General features: G+C 43.5%; 2 protein-coding genes across 2 annotated transcripts; one reads left to right on the forward strand and one right to left on the reverse strand.

The window, feature by feature from the left end:
• Positions 1–865: 865 nt before the first annotated feature.
• LOC140470816 (histone H1-like) lies at positions 866–1745 on the reverse strand. Its single transcript, XM_072566803.1, has one exon. It carries the CDS (start codon positions 1702–1704, stop codon positions 1030–1032), a length of 675 nt encoding a protein of 224 aa, XP_072422904.1. The 5' UTR covers positions 1705–1745; the 3' UTR covers positions 866–1029.
• Positions 1746–19424: 17679 nt separating this feature from the next.
• On the forward strand, positions 19425–20218 carry LOC140470817 (histone H1-like). The gene has a single exon (XM_072566804.1). The coding sequence runs from the start codon at positions 19465–19467 to the stop codon at positions 20113–20115; it is 651 nt and encodes a 216-aa protein (XP_072422905.1). The 5' UTR covers positions 19425–19464; the 3' UTR covers positions 20116–20218.
• Positions 20219–22492: the final 2274 nt, after the last annotated feature.

A 22492-nucleotide genomic window follows, 5' to 3' on the forward strand; every position in this document is an offset into this window, starting at 1 on the left:
CCTCCTGCCTGTTACAGACAGATCAGGCAATGATCCCACCTCCTCTCTACGCTGACAGCTAACTAGGTTTTAAATAATTACTTAGGCTTCTTCAGGTTTATGCCCGAAACGTCGATTCTCCTGCTCCTTGGATGCTGCCTGACCTGCTGCGCTTTTCCAGCTCTGATCTGCAGTCCTCACTTTCTCCTGTGAGGTGAAGTGATAAATGTAGGGGAATGGGTCTGGGTGGGTTGAGCTTCGGCGGGTCGGTGTGGACTTGTTGGGCCGAAAGGCCCGTTTCCACACTGTAAGTAATCTAATCTAATCTAAAAAAAAGTTAATGATTTGGCGCCATTTTTTCCCAGAAATAATCATATAGTTACGGCTGGTGGGAACACTAAGGGAGACAATGAGGAGAGATGAGATTTCATCCGGAATTAATACTCCCCTGCCTAATTTGGGTTTAAAATAGCCCAGACCAACTGAACAACCGAACTTGAATCAATCTAAACAACCCCTCCAATTTAAACAGCTTAAAAGCAAATGCAGTGTACACCGATAAAAGGACAGAATCTCACTTTATCTGTTTTTTTTTATTACCCTCAGATTGTAACTAGGCCGAACACAACGTGAAATTGCTGCCTGAACTGTCTGTAACAGGCAGATGGAAGGAACGCGCCATGAAAGCATACGCAGCGTCCCAGAATCAAAACTGAACAAAATTCCTGAACGGGTCAATGAAATACAAATACTACAATATGTCACATTCGTGACTCGGTAGGGTTATAAGTCGCGAAGTGAAATAACCAGATGGAGATCAATAAACCCGCCCCTCCCTATTTGATGCCTTCCCCATTCACAGGTCTGCGCTCTCGTAAACCACGCCTGAGTGTGTATTTGATTTATTCAGATCAATTAATATCTAAGGTAGGTCTGCGCGCGGCGCCGGGACGGGGAACATTGGATCCGGGCTCAGCTCTTTCCTGAGAGATGTGGGTGGCTCTGATAAGAGCCTTTGGGTTCAGATGGTTATATGTTACACCGACTGGTTCATTTCTTTGCTGCTGTCTTGGTCACTTTCGCTTTGGGCTTGGCCTTGCCTTTAGCCGGTTTGCTGAGGGGTTTGGGGGCTTTAGGGCCCTTGGCCTTTTTCACCTTCTTCACGGGAGTCCGTTTCTTTGGCGCTGCTTTGCTCACCGCTTTCTTTGGCGGTGCCGTCTTCTTGCCGCTCGCTTTCTTGGCCGGGGATTTCTTGGCTATCACTTTCTTGGCCTGGGATTTCTTGACTGTCGCTTTCTTGGCTGGGGATTTCTTCGCTTTCTTGGCCGGTGATTTCTTCACGGCCGGTTTCTTGGAGGCCGCTGATGTTCCCGCCTTCTTTCCCGCTTTTGCCTTGACTGGATTCTTTGGGAGTTTGAAGGAGCCGGAGACGCCCTGACCCTTGACCAGAACAAGGGAGCCGTTCGCCAGGCACCTCCTGATACTCATCTTGATCTGTGCATTTCGCTTTCCCACATCGATCCCGCTTCTCTCCAGCGCCTTCTTTATAGCGGACAGAGACGTTCCTTTGCGATCCTTGATATCCCCGACAACCTTCAGAATCAGCTCTCCCAACCCGGGACCGGGTGTTTTTTTCTTGGGAGCCGCCGCCTTCTTCTTGGAAGTCTTGACTTTGGTGGGAGCGGAGGCTGGAGGAGCCGTTTCGGCGGCTGCACTGTCGCTCATGTTGAGAACTCTGCGCTGAATCTCTCTCTGAGTCAGTCTGAACTGGGTCAGCAATGAAGCTGCTGGCGGCGGCACTGAGCAACTTCAAGGCAGCGAGCGGACGGCGCAGGGACAACCTGCCGTCAGCTCCCTGCTCCTGCTGCCTCACTGTGTTTCTCTAACGGCCTAAACTCTTCGATTCCTCTAAAATTCCGCATCTCCAGAGAGCCAGGGTCGATCGCTCCTCACCCTGACACTGGAAGCTTTGCGGCTGAAAAGTTTTCACTCGAATTGATGGCTCCGTTGTCGAGTTTAACGCATTTTGCTGCTGCACTGATGGCGCTCTCTGAGCTGAACGGTGACATTGTCGCTACTTTTAGACCGAAATCTTGAAATTAACAAATATATTGCCTTCAAATCTACCTTTGGGGTTTAGAAGGGGAGCAGGAAAATAATTTGAATTGTAAATATTTTTGAGTTACATAAGAGAGACTTGGAAATATCATAATGTTAGCGGACACACAAACACAGTTACGTCAGACCTACCGTCCGCTGTTTGACTACAGTCTCACTGACACAATATTCACATTCACACACAGTCACACGCCAGAAAGTGTGGAAGGATAGAATGTCTCCTCCTTTCAGCCTTTGCTGCGGTGTCCAGGGAGTTAGTTACAGTTCTTCTCCTCAGTAACTGTTACACTCTCATCAACTCTACTGTTTACACCCTCAAGGATGGCCAGTGGGTTTGACAAGCTTAGAAGACAGAACAGTGTGCACTGGAACAGGCCCTTCATGTTCATGCTGACTCCAGCAAATCCTGAATACTATTGTATCAAATGCTTCGCAATTGAAGCTTTCATTTTGATATTTCCCTGCAGGCTGACTGGTCTATAGTTCCCACTTTTATGCCTACCTGCCTTTTCCATTGGATTGCTTACACTAGCTAACCCCCAATATGAGTAAATTATTGCAGAGTTTATGGAATCTTGGAACATGACCACCACTGCATCCACTATTACTCAGTCCACTACATTAAATACTCTGGGAGGTAGATGATAAGACCTGGTGTTTCACAACCTTCAATCCTACCCACTCTCCCAACATCATTTCCCAAATAATACTGATTTGGTTCAGTTTTTCCCTCTCACTAAACTCCCAACATTACTACTGTGTTAGTTGTGTGAACATCTCTGAACAGAGAACAACAGTATGTTAGTGATTTTTGAAGATGTTTTTGTTCCCCATTTTGAACTCCCCTCTTTTCTGTTGTAAGTAACACATGGTCCTCTTTACCAACCCATTTCTCTCCTTACACATTTATTAGTGCTTCAACATATTTTTTTCTTTAATGGCTTCCACAAAGTTACGGTTTTCTTCATTTGCTCTTTGTTAATCAAAACCCTTTTTGCTGTCATTTGCTGAATTTGGATGTTTGCAGCCTTCACGTCTTTTGCTAAATTTCTTCCCAAGTTGTAGGCCTTTTCGTTTGACCAAAAACTATCTTGAATAGCCGTTTCAAGTTTCACAACATCCTTTCTATAGGAGATAGACCAGAATTGCAAATAATATTCCAAAAATGGCATAAACCATGTTCTGAACCATATTCTCTGTAGTCACATACTCAAAGCTCTGAACAGTAAAGAGAAAATATCAACTGCCTTCCTTGCTATCCTATCTAACTATAACTCCACTTTCAAGGAACAATGAACCTGCATTCCAAGGTCTCTTTGTTCAGCAACACTCCACAGGACCTTACTATTAAGTGTGTAAGTCCTGCCCTGATTTGCCTTTCCAAATTGCAGCAGCTCATACTGATTTAAATTGAACTCAATATGCCACTCCTGGTCCAATGGCCCATCTGATCAAGAGCCTGCTGTATTCTGAGTAGCCTTCTTTGCTGTACACAACACGTCCAATTTTTGTGTAATGTGCAAACTTACTAACAATACGTGCAACTTCACAACCAAATGATTCATGATAATGTGGAGGTGTGGGTGTTGGACTGGGATGTGCAAAGTTAAAAATCACACACCACCAGGATATAGTCCAACCAGTTTCTTTGGAAGTACAAGCTTTCAGAACATAGACATCTGACAGAGGGACAGCACTCCGAAAGTTTGTATGTCCAAATAACCTGTTGGGCTATAACCTGGTGTTCTGTCATCTTTTAACTAAAATGGTTTATATAAATGATGAAAAGCAGTGGACCCAGCATTGATCCTTGCAGCACATCACTTGTCACAGGCCTCCAGTCTGAAAAGCATCCCCCCACCACCACTCTCTGTCTCCTACCTTCGAACAAGTTCTGTATCCAAATGGTTGGTTCTCCCTGTACTCCATGTGATCTAATCTTGCTAACCAATTTCCAATGGGGAACCGTGTCAAATGCCTTACTTGAAGGCCATATAGATCACATCCACCACTTTTCCCTCATCAGTCCTCTTCTTCACCAATTCAAAAAAACTCAGTCGAGTCAGAGATACATGACTTCCCACGTAGAAAGCTACGTTGACTCCCCATAATCAATCCTGGCCTTTCAAAAATATGTAAATCCAGTCTCTCAGAATCTCTTCAACTGTTTGCCTACTGTCGATGTGGCTCAAAGCTAGAAGACAGAGGGTGGTGGTGGAAGGTTGTTTTTCAGACTGGAGGCCTGTGACCAGTGGATTGCCACAAGGTTCGGTGCAGGGCCCTCTATGTTTTGTCATTTACATAAATGATTCAGATGCGAGCATAAGAGGTACATTTAGTAATTTTGCAGATGACACCAAAATTGGAGGTGTAATGGACAGTGAAGAGGGTCACCTCAGATTAAAACAGGATCTTGACCAGATGGGCCAATGGGCTTAGGAGTGGCAGATGGAGTTTAATTCGCATAAATGCGAGGTGCTGCATTTTGGGAAAGCAAATCTTAGCAGGACTTATACAATTAATGGTAAGGTCCTAGGGAGTGTTGCTGAATAAAGAAACCTTGGAGTGCAGGTTCATAGCTTCTTGTAAGTGGAGTCACAGGTAGATAGGATAGTGAAGAAGGCATTTAGTATGCTTTCTTCTATTGTTCAGAGTATTGAAAACAGGATTTAGGAGGTCATGTTGCGCCTGTACAGGACATTGTTTCGGCCACTGTTGGAATATTGCATGCAATTCTGGTCTCCGTCCTATCAGAAAAATGTTGTGAAACTTGAAAGGGTTCAGGGTTGGCGGATTTGAGCTATAGGGAGAGGCTGAACAGGCTGGGGCTGTTTTCCCTGGAGCGTCGGAGGCTGAGTGGTGACTTTATAGAGGTTTACAAAATTATGAGGGACATGGATATGGTAAATAGGCAAAGTCCTTTCCCTGGGGTGGGGGCGTCCAGAACTTGAGGGCATAAGTTTCGGGAGAGAGGGAAAAGATATAAAAGAGACTTAAGGGGCAACTTTTTCACACAGAGGGGGGTATGGGTATGGAATGAGCTGCCAGAGGAAGTGGTGGAGGCTGGTACATTTGCAATGTTTAAAAGGCATTTGGATGGGTATATGAATAGGAAGGTTCTGGCAGGTGGGACTAGATTGGGTTGCGATATCTGGTCGGCATGGTTGGACTGAAGGGTCTGTTTCTATGCTATATATCTCTATGACTCCATACAACAAATGAGATTTGGTTAGTTTAGGTTATCTGGTCAGTGTGCACTAGTTGGATCAAAGGCTGTATGACTTTACAACCTGAAAGTTACAGGTTGTTAACTGGACTCTTATACATACACAGCAAAAACTTGACAGGTGGCATATGATAAATGCAATTACATAGCCAGAAACCAAAGACTGTCAGGTACAAATTAATAACTGCTCCGTGAGAAACACAGAGCAAAAGCTGACATGCATGTACTCATACAGCACAGAAAAGCCCTTCAGGCATCGTGTCTGCACCCACAATAGCTACCACTGAAGGTTTGCAAATTTCCTGCACTTGTCCCATATACTTAAATGGTATGACATTTCAAGTGCTCATGCAAATACTTTTTCCAGGTTAAGGTTTCTGGGCTCCATTGCCTTCCCAGGCAGTATCTTCCAGATTTCCACCACTTGCTGTGTGAAAGGGACTTTCCATCAATATATTTACCCCTTACCCTACACCATACTGAGAATCCTTATCCTTTACCATATCCTAACCCAATCACTACTTGTGATTGATCGCTCAAACAAGGGAAACAGCTTCTCTACATTCACCCTGTCCATTAGCCTCATAATCTTTCACACCACAATCATGTGCCACCACCTCAGTCATCTCTGCTCCAGAGAAAAAAAACAATCCAAGCTCATTTAGTCTCTCCTTTTTTTGGAAGTAATATTTGTTCTTTGACCCTGATCCCTGATACTGTGTCTGGGGTTAGCACTGCTGCTGTCACTGTCGGTTTATTGTGAATGATTTATTCTGGCAACCTGAAGCATCGCATGCGCGATGCTGCCCCTTCCCCAAAACTGACTGTTCCTGACGAGAGGAGCGCATGCGTGAGGCCCTCCCCCAGCGCTGCCATTGAGGAGCATTTATTGAGTGTGTGCAAAGAGTTTGTTTGAAACAGACCGCAATGGAGAGATCAGCGCCCAGGGAAGCGAGGGAACAGCAGGCTCCTTCCAGCAGCACATCGGGATGTGAGCCTGGGACACAGAGGGGGCTCCAGACCGGGATTGATTCGGGGTGAGTTCAGGGAGAACCGGGGGCTGTTTGTAAGAGGCCGAGCGGAGCAGGAGCTGGTCCCGGAACTTGGAGTGAGCGGGCTGGGGTGAAGAGAGAGGCCTTTCTCGGGCTGTTTGCGGGCCTGCTGAGGGAGGAAGCTGCTGTGGGACATTCTGGTGGTTTTTAATCCCCTAAACACTGATGGGAATTCTGTTTGGCTTCTGTTTTATGCTGTTTGTTGATATTGGGCGGTGAATAATGGAAGCGCAGACCACAATTTTGTGACAATCCTATAAAGGACACGTATTAGAGTGAACAGATTTGAAGTTTCGAGTAAAGCATTAGACATTGAGTCCCTTGTTCTTTCCTTCAACATTTCGTGTATTGGCAGCTTGCTATTAATGCATGGCAGCTGCTTCAGGAATTCCCGTTCATGGAGGTGAACAGATATTAGTTCTGGATCTCACCCAATTGTCACAAAGTTGCAAATAAAAGAACCGGAGACCAGGAGCACCTCACGGAAAGAGTGGAATCGAAACTTGGTTCTGTTTGAATTGCTAGGTTTGAAAATACCCTTTTGATTATTAACTGACTGCCACACTGATCAGTTTAATCTTGCCTAACTTGGCTTATGTTGATTTACAGCTGAAAAATCTTCTGTCTTCTGCCAAGCAAATATTTGAATGACGAAAACAATGTCATATTTCATCAGTGCAAAGTCAAGTGTGACCAGCTGCTTCTAACAAACAGGTATGTCAAAGCAGAGAACATCCTTTCCACAGGCACAGAGCAGATCAGATCAGACTTAGTTTGAGCTCAATTTCCAGAGATATATCCAAACAAACAAACAGTCAGACTCAACTGCGGAAAGACCAGTTTCTTTTTTTCCTCTACATTCTTCATCGACATCTTCCCGGTTTCAATTAATATGATTCACAGGCCATGAACATCCACAGCATGTTTGTAGCTGACTGATTGTTTAAAGTAGGCAAATGGTGTACTAAATCAAGTTTACATTTTAAAAGGGCATTTTAAATGTCACAAACCGGATAAACAATGACATCATGTGACAAGTAGTGAATCATTACTGAGAACACTCACACATATACAATGGTACAAATTCAGATTGAACCACCATATCAACACACAAGATACAGAGACTAACAGTGATGTACATACATTTACACTGTAGGAAACAGAAATGAATATATACAAAATGTTTACACAAAAACAAGCAACTAAATCCCATTCAGGCAGCATTCCATTTCAATAAGGGTGTCATGGCAGCAGAGGAGCTGCCAACCCCACCTTGATCTCAACATCATTCTCAACATATTCACCTTGCAGGGATAGAAATTAAATTTTCACTCTGCCCAGTATTAATTTATTTCCAAATTCCAAATTCACTTGAATCTTCTGCAAAGAATCCCAAATATCCCACCCTATGAAATATTACAAAAAAGCAAGAAAATAGTGTCATATTGTCAATTTAACAATATAATCAAACAATTACCCTTTAATTCAACAAAGGAATTTAGCCAAATTTTGTAATTTGAAAATTCTCATTCTTTTTGCAGCAAGAGTTCAACCATGTTCAATAAATTTGCCTGAATGGTTTAAATCTTTTCCACTGTATGACAAAAATACAAGTCTTTCACTTTCCTCATCGCCACCATAGAACATCAGGAGAGAACTGATAATGGCTTGCACCGTCACACCACAGAGCAGGATTATGTAATATTCACAATAGAATAATGAAGTGAACTAACCAATTCTCCTTCCTGTAGCAGGAACATTGTGGTCAGTCGGCTACAATACTATTTATTTGTTAATTTCCCTTTCCTTGAGACACTTCCAAAGGAATGTAACACCTATCTATTTCTCAGCATTATTCACAAAAGTATGTAGCTATGCTGATGAAAAACTGATGACATCCTGAAGAACAGCTCATGGTATCATTCCTCCCAGTTCGACTCTGCACTATAGGAGTTAGAAAATCCTTTAATTTTCTATTATACAATCCATGACACAAAACAAATGCACTGAGCAGAATTTGACAGGTACAGATTGATGAGTGCGCTCACACATTCACATAGCTGAAATTGACAGGCATAGATTAATATCTGAATTCAGAGTCACAAAGAAGCTGGTCTGTATAGTTTGGTGACTACCTATATATTCACAGAGCAGTCAGATTGGTAACTATATTCTGAAAATTGCAGAAAAGTGCATGTATAGATTGCTAACTGCATGCTGTAACACATATAGCAGAAATCGACAAGGAGAAATTGAGAACGATATTTACATATCAGAACTGGCAGGTACAAATTAGTAAGTACTTTCACATATTCACAACACAGAAGCTGATAGGGTTACATTGATAAATGCACTCACACATTCACATGGTAGACACTGACAGTTACAAATTAATAACTGCACACGCAAATACACAGAGCTGAAACTGACAGGAACAAATTAGTAAATACACCCTGACATTCACATTGTAGTGACTGACAGAGAAAGCTTGATAACAAATGTATCCTATCCACGAAGCAGAAACTGACAGGAACAGATTAACAATAACACTCATTTTCATATTGCATAAACTGACAAGTAATTTTTGATAACGAATCTCCCAGTTTCACACGGGTAACTGACAAGTATAGATCAAGAACAGTACTCATTTGACAAACAAAAACTGACAACTACACTCTCACATTCAACTCATATTTACATGGCAGAAACAGTTACAGCTTGATGTCTACTCTCTCCCATTCACATTGCAATAACTGACTGGGACAGATTGATGATGACACTCACACATTCATATGACAGAAACTAACAGAGGTTCAGCTCCAAACGAAAATAACATATAGATGTAGGAGACGCTGACAGGCGTTTTTGAGAAGGGATAGCATTACAGCTGTACTGAGGGAAAATACATCTAGGGAAGTTATTTGGGTGGAACTGAGAAATAAGACAGGAATAAGAAAGGTGATTAAGAAAGCTGTAATGCTATCCCTTCTCAAAAACGCCACTCCCCCTCCTCTCTCACCTTCCTTTCTATCCTTCCTGTAGTATTTCTATCCTGGAACATTAAGCTGTCCGTCCTGCCCATCCCTTAGCCATGTTTCTGCAATTGCTATCATATCCCACTCCCATCTTCCTAACCATACCCTAAGTTCATCTGCCTTCCCTGTTAGGCCCCTTGCATTGAAACAAATGCAGTTTAATTCATTAGTCCTATCTTGTCCCTGCCTGCCCTGACTGTTTGACTTGCTTCTGTTCTCAACTGTACCAGTATCAGATTGATCTCTTTCCTCACTATTTCCCTGGGTCCCACCCCCCGCGCGCCCCCCACCCCCCGCCCCGCCCCCCCCAACCACAATACTAGTTTAAACTGTCCTGAGTAGCTCTTGCAAAATTCCCTGCCAGTATATTTAGTCCCCTTCCAATTTAGGTGCAATCCGTCCTTCTTGTACAGGTCACTTCTACCTCAAAAGAGATTCCAATGATCCAAAAATGTGAATCCTTTGCCTATACACCAGCTCCTCAGCTATGCATTCATCTGCTCTATCCTCCTACTACTGTCTTTACCATCTCGTAGCTTTGGGAGTAATCCAGATATTACTACTCTCAAGTACCTCCTTTTTAAATTCCTGCCTAACTCTCTGTAATCTCCCTTCAGAATCTCAACCTTTTCCCTTCCTGTGTCATTGGTTCCAATGTGGACAATGAACTACTGCTGGCCTCTCACTCCCTTGAAAACATTCTGCATCCTCTGAGACATCCTTGGTCCTGGCACCAGGGAAGCAACACACCATTCTGATTTTTCACTGCTGCCCACACAAAAATCTGTCTGTACCTCAGACCAGAGAGTGCCCTAACACAATTGATCTCTTGGAACCTGACATACCCCGCATTGCATTAGAGCCAGTCTCAATACCAGAAACTTGGCTGTTTGTGCTACGTTCCCCTGTGAATCAATCACTCCCTACATTTTCCAAAACAGCATACTTGTTTGCAATGGGGATAGCCACAGAAGACTCCTGCACTAGCTATTAGTTTCTGCTACATGAATGAATGAGGGTAGTTATCAACCTGTTCTTGTCAGTTTGTTCTGTGAACGTGTCAGTGTAATTATCAGTCTGCATCTGTCAATTTCTGCTGGGTCAATGAGAGAGTGTAGTTACCAATATGTACCTGTGAGATTCTGATCGGTTATTTTTGAGTATCATTATCAAACTGTACATGACAGTGTGATTTTCCCTCTGTCAACCTGAAAGTGTAGTAATAAATCTTTACCTGTTTGGGTATGCGATGGGAAAGTTCTTGTCAGTTTCTGCTGTGAGTGTAGTTATCCATCTGTGCCTGTCAGTTTCTGCTATCTGAATGTATGAGTGTAAGTATCAATCTGTGGGTCTCAGTTTCTGCTACAACAATAAGCAAGTTTAGTTTTTGATCTGTACCTGTCAGTTTCAGATATGTGAGTGTATGAATGCTGTCATTAATATATCCCTGAATGTTTCTGCTTGTAAAAATACAAACGTATTCATTAAATCATACGTGTCCTTTTCTCCAATGTGAATATGAAAATGTAGTTATCAATCTGTAATTGTCAGTTTTTGTTCTGTGAACATACATGTGTTGTAATCAATCTGTACCAATCAGTTTCTGTGGTGTGAATATTCTTGTATAATGTGGCACATTATACGGCACAGTGGCTCAGTGGTTGACTCTGTTGCCTCACAGCACCAGGGATCTGGATTCGATTTCAGCCTTGGGCGACTGTCTGCATGGAGTATGCACATTCTCCCAGTGTCTGTGTGGGTTTCGTCTGGGTGCCCCGGTTTCCTCCAACAGTCCAAAGAAGAGGTTAGATGAATTGGCCATGCTAAATTGCCCATAGTGTTCAGCGATATGTGGGTTAGGTGCATTAGTCAGGGGTAAATGTAGAGTGATAAAGGAGTGGTTCTGGTTGAGATAATCTTCAGAAGATTGGTGTGGATTTGACAGGCTGAATGGTCCTGTTTCAAAACTGTATGATTTCTAATTCTAACGAAAAGATTTTACCTGAAAGTCTCTGCTAGATGAAACTCTCCCCATCAGTTTCTGAGCTGATTTATCAATTTACAAAGAATGGCAAATTCAGATGAATGCATTTATCAATCTGAATCTGCCATTCTTTGTAATATGAATGTGTGAGAAGAGTTATTGTTCTATGCCTGGAGACATAGAAGTGGAGGCAAGGAAACGTTGGGAAATAAATATTGCTATCTTGAAAAAAGTCCACATGCCAAAAGAGGAGGTGCAAGAGATGTTTAAAAAAAAGTAAATGTGTCTCAAATTCTGGGACCTAATCAATTATATTCCATGATGTTGGAGGGAGCTGTATTGATAATTTGAATAAATGGCATTGTTTTATTACTTTTTGGGGAATATCTCATAGGGAAGGTTAATCTGTTCCTGTCAGTTATTGCAATCTGAATGTGTGACTGTGGTTAACAAATCTGTCAGTTTCTGTGTGAATATATGGGTGCAGTTATCTATTTCAGTTTCTGCAATGTGAATGAGAGTATAATTATCGGTCTCCACCTGTCAGCGTCTCCTACATCTATATGTTATTTTCGTTTGGAGCTGAACCTCTGTTAGTTTCTGTCATATGAATGTGTGAGTGTCATCATCAATCTGTCCCAGTCAGTTATTGCAATGTGAATGGGAGAGAGTAGACATCAAGCTGTAACTGTTTCTGCCATGTAAATATGAGTTGAATGTGAGAGTGTAGTTGTCAGTTTTTGTTTGTCAAATGAGTACTGTTCTTGATCTATACTTGTCAGTTACCCGTGTGAAACTGGGAGATTCGTTATCAAAAATTACTTGTCAGTTTATGCAATATGAAAATGAGTGTTATTGTTAATCTGTTCCTGTCAGTTTCTGCTTCGTGGATAGGATACATTTGTTATCAAGCTTTCTCTGTCAGTCACTACAATGTGAATGTCAGGGTGTATTTACTAATTTGTTCCTGTCAGTTTCAGCTCTGTGTATTTGCGTGTGCAGTTATTAATTTGTAACTGTCAGTGTCTACCATGTGAATGTGTGAGTGCATTTATCAATGTAACCCTATCAGCTTCTGTGTTGTGAATATGTGAAAGTACTTACTAATTTGTACCTGCCAGTTCTGATATGTAAATATCGTTCTCAATTTCTCCTTGTCGATTTCTGCTATATGTGTTACAGCATGCAGTTAGCAATCTATACATGCACTTTTCTGCAATTTTCAGAATATAGTTACCAATCTGACTGCTCTGTGAATATATAGGTAGTCACCAAACTATACAGACCAGCTTCTTTGTGACTCTGAATTCAGATATTAATCTATGCCTGTCAATTTCAGCTATGTGAATGTGTGAGCGCACTCATCAATCTGTACCTGTCAAATTCTGCTCAGTGCATTTGTTTTGTGTCATGGATTGTATAATAGAAAATTAAAGGATTTTCTAACTCCTATAGTGCAGAGTCGAACTGGGAGGAATGATACCATGAGCTGTTCTTCAGGATGTCATCAGTTTTTCATCAGCATAGCTACATACTTTTGTGAATAATGCTGAGAAATAGATAGGTGTTACATTCCTTTGGAAGTGTCTCAAGGAAAGGGAAATTAACAAATAAATAGTATTGTAGCCGACTGACCACAATGTTCCTGCTACAGGAAGGAGAATTGGTTAGTTCACTTCATTATTCTATTGTGAATATTACATAATCCTGCTCTGTGGTGTGACGGTGCAAGCCATTATCAGTTCTCTCCTGATGTTCTATGGTGGCGATGAGGAAAGTGAAAGACTTGTATTTTTGTCATACAGTGGAAAAGATTTAAACCATTCAGGCAAATTTATTGAACATGGTTGAACTCTTGCTGCAAAAAGAATGAGAATTTTCAAATTACAAAATTTGGCTAAATTCCTTTGTTGAATTAAAGGGTAATTGTTTGATTATATTGTTAAATTGACAATATGACACTATTTTCTTGCTTTTTTGTAATATTTCATAGGGTGGGATATTTGGGATTCTTTGCAGAAGATTCAAGTGAATTTGGAATTTGGAAATAAATTAATACTGGGCAGAGTGAAAATTTAATTTCTATCCCTGCAAGGTGAATATGTTGAGAATGATGTTGAGATCAAGGTGGGGTTGGCAGCTCCTCTGCTGCCATGACACCCTTATTGAAATGGAATGCTGCCTGAATGGGATTTAGTTGCTTGTTTTTGTGTAAACATTTTGTATATATTCATTTCTGTTTCCTACAGTGTAAATGTATGTACATCACTGTTAGTCTCTGTATCTTGTGTGTTGATATGGTGGTTCAATCTGAATTTGTACCATTGTATATGTGTGAGTGTTCTCAGTAATGATTCACTACTTGTCACATGATGTCATTGTTTATCCGGTTTGTGACATTTAAAATGCCCTTTTAAAATGTAAACTTGATTTAGTACACCATTTGCCTACTTTAAACAATCAGTCAGCTACAAACATGCTGTGGATGTTCATGGCCTGTGAATCATATTAATTGAAACCGGGAAGATGTCGATGAAGAATGTAGAGGAAAAAAAGAAACTGGTCTTTCCGCAGTTGAGTCTGACTGTTTGTTTGTTTGGATATATCTCTGGAAATTGAGCTCAAACTAAGTCTGATCCGATCTGCTCTGTGCCTGTGGAAAGGATGTTCTCTGCTTTGACATACCTGTTTGTTAGAAGCAGCTGGTCACACTTGACTTTGCACTGATGAAATATGACATTGTTTTCGTCATTCAAATATTTGCTTGGCAGAAGACAGAAGATTTTTCAGCTGTAAATCAACATAAGCCAAGTTAGGCAAGATTAAACTGATCAGTGTGGCAGTCAGTTAATAATCAAAAGGGTATTTTCAAACCTAGCAATTCAAACAGAACCAAGTTTCGATTCCACTCTTTCCGTGAGGTGCTCCTGGTCTCCGGTTCTTTTATTTGCAACTTTGTGACAATTGGGTGAGATCCAGAACTAATATCTGTTCACCTCCATGAACGGGAATTCCTGAAGCAGCTGCCATGCATTAATAGCAAGCTGCCAATACACGAAATGTTGAAGGAAAGAACAAGGGACTCAATGTCTAATGCTTTACTCGAAACTTCAAATCTGTTCACTCTAATACGTGTCCTTTATAGGATTGTCACAAAATTGTGGTCTGCGCTTCCATTATTCACCGCCCAATATCAACAAACAGCATAAAACAGAAGCCAAACAGAATTCCCATCAGTGTTTAGGGGATTAAAAACCACCAGAATGTCCCACAGCAGCTTCCTCCCTCAGCAGGCCCGCAAACAGCCCGAGAAAGGCCTCTCTCTTCACCCCAGCCCGCTCACTCCAAGTTCCGGGACCAGCTCCTGCTCCGCTCGGCCTCTTACAAACAGCCCCCGGTTCTCCCTGAACTCACCCCGAATCAATCCCGGTCTGGAGCCCCCTCTGTGTCCCAGGCTCACATCCCGATGTGCTGCTGGAAGGAGCCTGCTGTTCCCTCGCTTCCCTGGGCGCTGATCTCTCCATTGCGGTCTGTTTCAAACAAACTCTTTGCACACACTCAATAAATGCTCCTCAATGGCAGCGCTGGGGGAGGGCCTCACGCATGCGCTCCTCTCGTCAGGAACAGTCAGTTTTGGGGAAGGGGCAGCATCGCGCATGCGCTGCTTCAGGTTGCCAGAATAAATCATTCACAATAAACCGACAGTGACAGCAGCAGTGCTAACCCCAGACACAGTATCAGGGATCAGGGTCAAAGAACAAATATTACTTCCAAAAAAAGGAGAGACTAAATGAGCTTGGATTGTTTTTTTTCTCTGGAGCAGAGATGACTGAGGTGGTGGCACATGATTGTGGTGTGAAAGATTATGAGGCTAATGGACAGGGTGAATGTAGAGAAGCTGTTTCCCTTGTTTGAGCGATCAATCACAAGTAGTGATTGGGTTAGGATATGGTAAAGGATAAGGATTCTCAGTATGGTGTAGGGTAAGGGGTAAATATATTGATGGAAAGTCCCTTTCACACAGCAAGTGGTGGAAATCTGGAAGATACTGCCTGGGAAGGCAATGGAGCCCAGAAACCTTAACCTGGAAAAAGTATTTGCATGAGCACTTGAAATGTCATACCATTTAAGTATATGGGACAAGTGCAGGAAATTTGCAAACCTTCAGTGGTAGCTATTGTGGGTGCAGACACGATGCCTGAAGGGCTTTTCTGTGCTGTATGAGTACATGCATGTCAGCTTTTGCTCTGTGTTTCTCACGGAGCAGTTATTAATTTGTACCTGACAGTCTTTGGTTTCTGGCTATGTAATTGCATTTATCATATGCCACCTGTCAAGTTTTTGCTGTGTATGTATAAGAGTCCAGTTAACAACCTGTAACTTTCAGGTTGTAAAGTCATACAGCCTTTGATCCAACTAGTGCACACTGACCAGATAACCTAAACTAACCAAATCTCATTTGTTGTATGGAGTCATAGAGATATATAGCATAGAAACAGACCCTTCAGTCCAACCATGCCGACCAGATATCGCAACCCAATCTAGTCCCACCTGCCAGAACCTTCCTATTCATATACCCATCCAAATGCCTTTTAAACATTGCAAATGTACCAGCCTCCACCACTTCCTCTGGCAGCTCATTCCATACCCATACCCCCCTCTGTGTGAAAAAGTTGCCCCTTAAGTCTCTTTTATATCTTTTCCCTCTCTCCCGAAACTTATGCCCTCAAGTTCTGGACGCCCCCACCCCAGGGAAAGGACTTTGCCTATTTACCATATCCATGTCCCTCATAATTTTGTAAACCTCTATAAAGTCACCACTCAGCCTCCGACGCTCCAGGGAAAACAGCCCCAGCCTGTTCAGCCTCTCCCTATAGCTCAAATCCGCCAACCCTGAACCCTTTCAAGTTTCACAACATTTTTCTGATAGGACGGAGACCAGAATTGCATGCAATATTCCAACAGTGGCCGAAACAATGTCCTGTACAGGCGCAACATGACCTCCTAAATCCTGTTTTCAATACTCTGAACAATAGAAGAAAGCATACTAAATGCCTTCTTCACTATCCTATCTACCTGTGACTCCACTTACAAGAAGCTATGAACCTGCACTCCAAGGTTTCTTTATTCAGCAACACTCCCTAGGACCTTACCATTAATTGTATAAGTCCTGCTAAGATTTGCTTTCCCAAAATGCAGCACCTCGCATTTATGCGAATTAAACTCCATCTGCCACTCCTAAGCCCATTGGCCCATCTGGTCAAGATCCTGTTTTAATCTGAGGTGACCCTCTTCACTGTCCATTACACCTCCAATTTTGGTGTCATCTGCAAAATTACTAAATGTACCTCTTATGCTCGCATCTGAATCATTTATGTAAATGACAAAACATAGAGGGCCCTGCACCGAACCTTGTGGCAATCCACTGGTCACAGGCCTCCAGTCTGAAAAACAACCTTCCACCACCACCCTCTGTCTTCTAGCTTTGAGCCACATCGACAGTAGGCAAACAGTTGAAGAGATTCTGAGAGACTGGATTTACATATTTTTGAAAGGCCAGGATTGATTATGGGGAGTCAACGTAGCTTTCTACGTGGGAAGTCATGTATCTCTGACTCGACTGAGTTTTTTTGAATTGGTGAAGAAGAGGACTGATGAGGGAAAAGTGGTGGATGTGATCTATATGGCCTTCAAGTAAGGCATTTGACACGGTTCCCCATTGGAAATTGGTTAGCAAGATTAGATCACATGGAGTACAGGGAGAACCAACCATTTGGATACAGAACTTGTTCGAAGGTAGGAGACAGAGAGTGGTGGTGGTGGGATGCTTTTCAGACTGGAGGCCTGTGACAAGTGATGTGCTGCAAGGATCAATGCTGGGTCCACTGCTTTTCATCATTTATATAAACCATTTTAGTTAAAAGATGACAGAACACCAGGTTATAGCCCAACAGGTTATTTGGACATACAAACTTTCGGAGTGCTGTCCCTCTGTCAGATGTCTATGTTCTGAAAGCTTGTACTTCAAAAGAAACTGGTTGGACTATATCCTGGTGGTGTGTGATTTTTAACTTTGCACATCCCAGTCCAACACCCACACCTCCACATTATCATGAATCATTTGGTTGTGAAGTTGCACGTATTGTTAGTAAGTTTGCACATTACACAAAAATTGGACGTGTTGTGTACAGCAAAGAAGGCTACTCAGAATACAGCAGGCTCTTGATCAGATGGGCCATTGGACCAGGAGTGGCATATTGAGTTCAATTTAAATCAGTATGAGCTGCTGCAATTTGGAAAGGCAAATCAGGGCAGGACTTACACACTTAATAGTAAGGTCCTGTGGAGTGTTGCTGAACAAAGAGACCTTGGAATGCAGGTTCATTGTTCCTTGAAAGTGGAGTTATAGTTAGATAGGATAGCAAGGAAGGCAGTTGATATTTTCTCTTTACTGTTCAGAGCTTTGAGTATGTGACTACAGAGAATATGGTTCAGAACATGGTTTATGCCATTTTTGGAATATTATTTGCAATTCTGGTCTATCTCCTATAGAAAGGATGTTGTGAAACTTGAAACGGCTATTCAAGATAGTTTTTGGTCAAACGAAAAGGCCTACAACTTGGGAAGAAATTTAGCAAAAGACGTGAAGGCTGCAAACATCCAAATTCAGCAAATGACAGCAAAAAGGGTTTTGATTAACAAAGAGCAAATGAAGAAAACCGTAACTTTGTGGAAGCCATTAAAGAAAAAAATATGTTGAAGCACTAATAAATGTGTAAGGAGAGAAATGGGTTGGTAAAGAGGACCATGTGTTACTTACAACAGAAAAGAGGGGAGTTCAAAATGGGGAACAAAAACATCTTCAAAAATCACTAACATACTGTTGTTCTCTGTTCAGAGATGTTCACACAACTAACACAGTAGTAATGTTGGGAGTTTAGTGAGAGGGAAAAACTGAACCAAATCAGTATTATTTGGGAAATGATGTTGGGAGAGTGGGTAGGATTGAAGGTTGTGAAACACCAGGTCTTATCATCTACCTCCCAGAGTATTTAATGTAGTGGACTGAGTAATAGTGGATGCAGTGGTGGTCATGTTCCAAGATTCCATAAACTCTGCAATAATTTACTCATATTGGGGGTTAGCTAGTGTAAGCAATCCAATGGAAAAGGCAGGTAGGCATAAAAGTGGGAACTATAGACCAGTCAGCCTGCAGGGAAATATCAAAATGAAAGCTTCAATTGCGAAGCATTTGATACAATAGTATTCAGGATTTGCTGGAGTCAGCATGAACATGAAGGGCCTGTTCCAGTGCACACTGTTCTGTCTTCTAAGCTTGTCAAACCCACTGGCCATCCTTGAGGGTGTAAACAGTAGAGTTGATGAGAGTGTAACAGTTACTGAGGAGAAGAACTGTAACTAACTCCCTGGACACCGCAGCAAAGGCTGAAAGGAGGAGACATTCTATCCTTCCACACTTTCTGGCGTGTGACTGTGTGTGAATGTGAATATTGTGTCAGTGAGACTGTAGTCAAACAGCGGACGGTAGGTCTGACGTAACTGTGTTTGTGTGTCCGCTAACATTATGATATTTCCAAGTCTCTCTTATGTAACTCAAAAATATTTACAATTCAAATTATTTTCCTGCTCCCCTTCTAAACCCCAAAGGTAGATTTGAAGGCAATATATTTGTTAATTTCAAGATTTCGGTCTAAAAGTAGCGACAATGTCACCGTTCAGCTCAGAGAGCGCCATCAGTGCAGCAGCAAAATGCGTTAAACTCGACAACGGAGCCATCAATTCGAGTGAAAACTTTTCAGCCGCAAAGCTTCCAGTGTCAGGGTGAGGAGCGATCGACCCTGGCTCTCTGGAGATGCGGAATTTTAGAGGAATCGAAGAGTTTAGGCCGTTAGAGAAACACAGTGAGGCAGCAGGAGCAGGGAGCTGACGGCAGGTTGTCCCTGCGCCGTCCGCTCGCTGCCTTGAAGTTGCTCAGTGCCGCCGCCAGCAGCTTCATTGCTGACCCAGTTCAGACTGACTCAGAGAGAGATTCAGCGCAGAGTTCTCAACATGAGCGACAGTGCAGCCGCCGAAACGGCTCCTCCAGCCTCCGCTCCCACCAAAGTCAAGACTTCCAAGAAGAAGGCGGCGGCTCCCAAGAAAAAAACACCCGGTCCCGGGTTGGGAGAGCTGATTCTGAAGGTTGTCGGGGATATCAAGGATCGCAAAGGAACGTCTCTGTCCGCTATAAAGAAGGCGCTGGAGAGAAGCGGGATCGATGTGGGAAAGCGAAATGCACAGATCAAGATGAGTATCAGGAGGTGCCTGGCGAACGGCTCCCTTGTTCTGGTCAAGGGTCAGGGCGTCTCCGGCTCCTTCAAACTCCCAAAGAATCCAGTCAAGGCAAAAGCGGGAAAGAAGGCGGGAACATCAGCGGCCTCCAAGAAACCGGCCGTGAAGAAATCCCCAGCCAAGAAAGCGACAGTCAAGAAATCCCAGGCCAAGAAAGTGATAGCCAAGAAATCCCCGGCCAAGAAAGCGAGCGGCAAGAAGACGGCACCGCCAAAGAAAGCGGTGAGCAAAGCAGCGCCAAAGAAACGGACTCCCGTGAAGAAGGTGAAAAAGGCCAAGGGCCCTAAAGCCCCCAAACCCCTCAGCAAACCGGCTAAAGGCAAGGCCAAGCCCAAAGCGAAAGTGACCAAGACAGCAGCAAAGAAATGAACCAGTCGGTGTAACATATAACCATCTGAACCCAAAGGCTCTTATCAGAGCCACCCACATCTCTCAGGAAAGAGCTGAGCCCGGATCCAATGTTCCCCGTCCCGGCGCCGCGCGCAGACCTACCTTAGATATTAATTGATCTGAATAAATCAAATACACACTCAGGCGTGGTTTACGAGAGCGCAGACCTGTGAATGGGGAAGGCATCAAATAGGGAGGGGCGGGTTTATTGATCTCCATCTGGTTATTTCACTTCGCGACTTATAACCCTACCGAGTCACGAATGTGACATATTGTAGTATTTGTATTTCATTGACCCGTTCAGGAATTTTGTTCAGTTTTGATTCTGGGACGCTGCGTATGCTTTCATGGCGCGTTCCTTCCATCTGCCTGTTACAGACAGTTCAGGCAGCAATTTCACGTTGTGTTCGGCCTAGTTACAATCTGAGGGTAATAAAAAAAAACAGATAAAGTGAGATTCTGTCCTTTTATCGGTGTACACTGCATTTGCTTTTAAGCTGTTTAAATTGGAGGGGTTGTTTAGATTGATTCAAGTTCGGTTGTTCAGTTGGTCTGGGCTATTTTAAACCCAAATTAGGCAGGGGAGTATTAATTCCGGATGAAATCTCATCTCTCCTCATTGTCTCCCTTAGTGTTCCCACCAGCCGTAACTATATGATTATTTCTGGGAAAAAATGGCGCCAAATCATTAACTTTTTTTTAGATTAGATTAGATTACTTACAGTGTGGAAACGGGCCTTTCGGCCCAACAAGTCCACACCGACCCGCCGAAGCTCAACCCACCCAGACCCATTCCCCTACATTTATCACTTCACCTCACAGGAGAAAGTGAGGACTGCAGATCAGAGCTGGAAAAGCGCAGCAGGTCAGGCAGCATCCAAGGAGCAGGAGAATCGACGTTTCGGGCATAAACCTGAAGAAGCCTAAGTAATTATTTAAAACCTAGTTAGCTGTCAGCGTAGAGAGGAGGTGGGATCATTGCCTGATCTGTCTGTAACAGGCAGGAGGAAAGGCGGGGTTTACAATAGCCCACACCAACCGAACTTGAATCAATCTAAACTGAACCAGAATCAAAACTGAACAAAATTCCTGAACGGGTCAGTGAAATACAAATACTACAATATGTCACATTCGTAGGGTTATAAGTCGCGAAGTGAAATAACCAGATGGAGATCAATAAACCCGCCCCTCCCTATTTGATGCCTTCCCCATTCACAGGTCTGCGCTCTCGTAAACCATGGCATGACTGTTTATTTGATTTATTCAGATCGATTAATGACTGAGGTAGGTCTGCGCGCGGCGCCGGGACGGGGAACATTGGATCCGGGCTCAGCTTTTATCTGAGAGATGTGGGTGGCTCTGACAAGAGCCTTTGGGTTCAGATGGTTATATGTTACACCGACTGTTCATTTCTTTGCTGCTGTCTTGGTCACTTTCGCTTTGGGCTTGGCCTTGCCTTTTGCCGGTTTGCCGAGGGGTTTGGGGGCCTTGGTCTTTATCAGCTTCTTCACGAGAGTCCGTTTCTTTGGCGCTGCTTTGCTCACCGCTTTCTTTGGCGGTGCCGTCTTCTTGCCGCTCGCTTTCTTGGCTGGGGATTTCTTGACTGTCGCTTTCTTGGCCTGGGATTTCTTCACGGCTGGTTTCTTGGCGGTCGCCTTCTTTCCCGCTTTTGCCTTGACTGGATTCTTTGGGAGTTTGAAGGAGCCGGAGACGCCCTGACCCTTGACCAGAACAAGGGAGCCGTTCGCCAGGCACCTCCTGATACTCATCTTGATCTGTGTCTTTCGCTTTCCCACATCGATCCCGCTTCTCTCCAGCCCCTTCTTTATAGCGGACAGAGACGCCCCTTTGCGATCCTTGATATCCCCGACAACCTTCAGAATCATTTCTCTCAATCCGGGACCGGGTGTTTTTGTCCTGGGAGCCGCCGCCTTCTTCTTGGGAGTCTTGACTTTGGTGGGAGCGGAGGCTGGAGGAGCCGTTTCGGCGGCTGCACTGTCGCTCATGTTGAGAACTCTGCGCTGAATCTCTCTCTGGGTCAGTCTGAACTGGGTCAGCAATGAAGCTGCTGGCGGCGGCACTGAGCAACCTCAAGGCAGCGAGCGGACGGCGCAGGGACAGTCTGCCGTCAGCTCCCTGCTCCTGCTGCCTCTCTGTGTTTCTCTAACAGCCTAAACTCTCCGATTCCTCTGAAATTCCGCATCACCAGAGACCCAGGCTCGATCGCTCCTCACCCTGACAGGGGAAGCTTTACGGCTGAGAAGCTTTCAATCGAATTGACGGCTCCGTTGTCGAGTTTAACGCATTTTGCTGCTGCACTGATGGCGCTCTCTGAGCTGAACGGTGACATTGTCGC

The sequence above is a fragment of the Chiloscyllium punctatum genome, chromosome 52 (genome assembly GCF_047496795.1).
Source record: "Chiloscyllium punctatum isolate Juve2018m chromosome 52, sChiPun1.3, whole genome shotgun sequence".
NCBI classification, from domain to species: Eukaryota; Metazoa; Chordata; class Chondrichthyes; order Orectolobiformes; family Hemiscylliidae; genus Chiloscyllium; species Chiloscyllium punctatum.

Bases quoted from the DNA above. Each gene is read 5' to 3' on its own strand.
- LOC140470816 (XM_072566803.1), bottom strand. From the start codon at position 1,704: ATGAGCGACAGTGCAGCCGCCGAAACGGCTCCTCCAGCCTCCGCTCCC.
- LOC140470817 (XM_072566804.1), top strand. From the start codon at position 19,465: ATGAGCGACAGTGCAGCCGCCGAAACGGCTCCTCCAGCCTCCGCTCCC.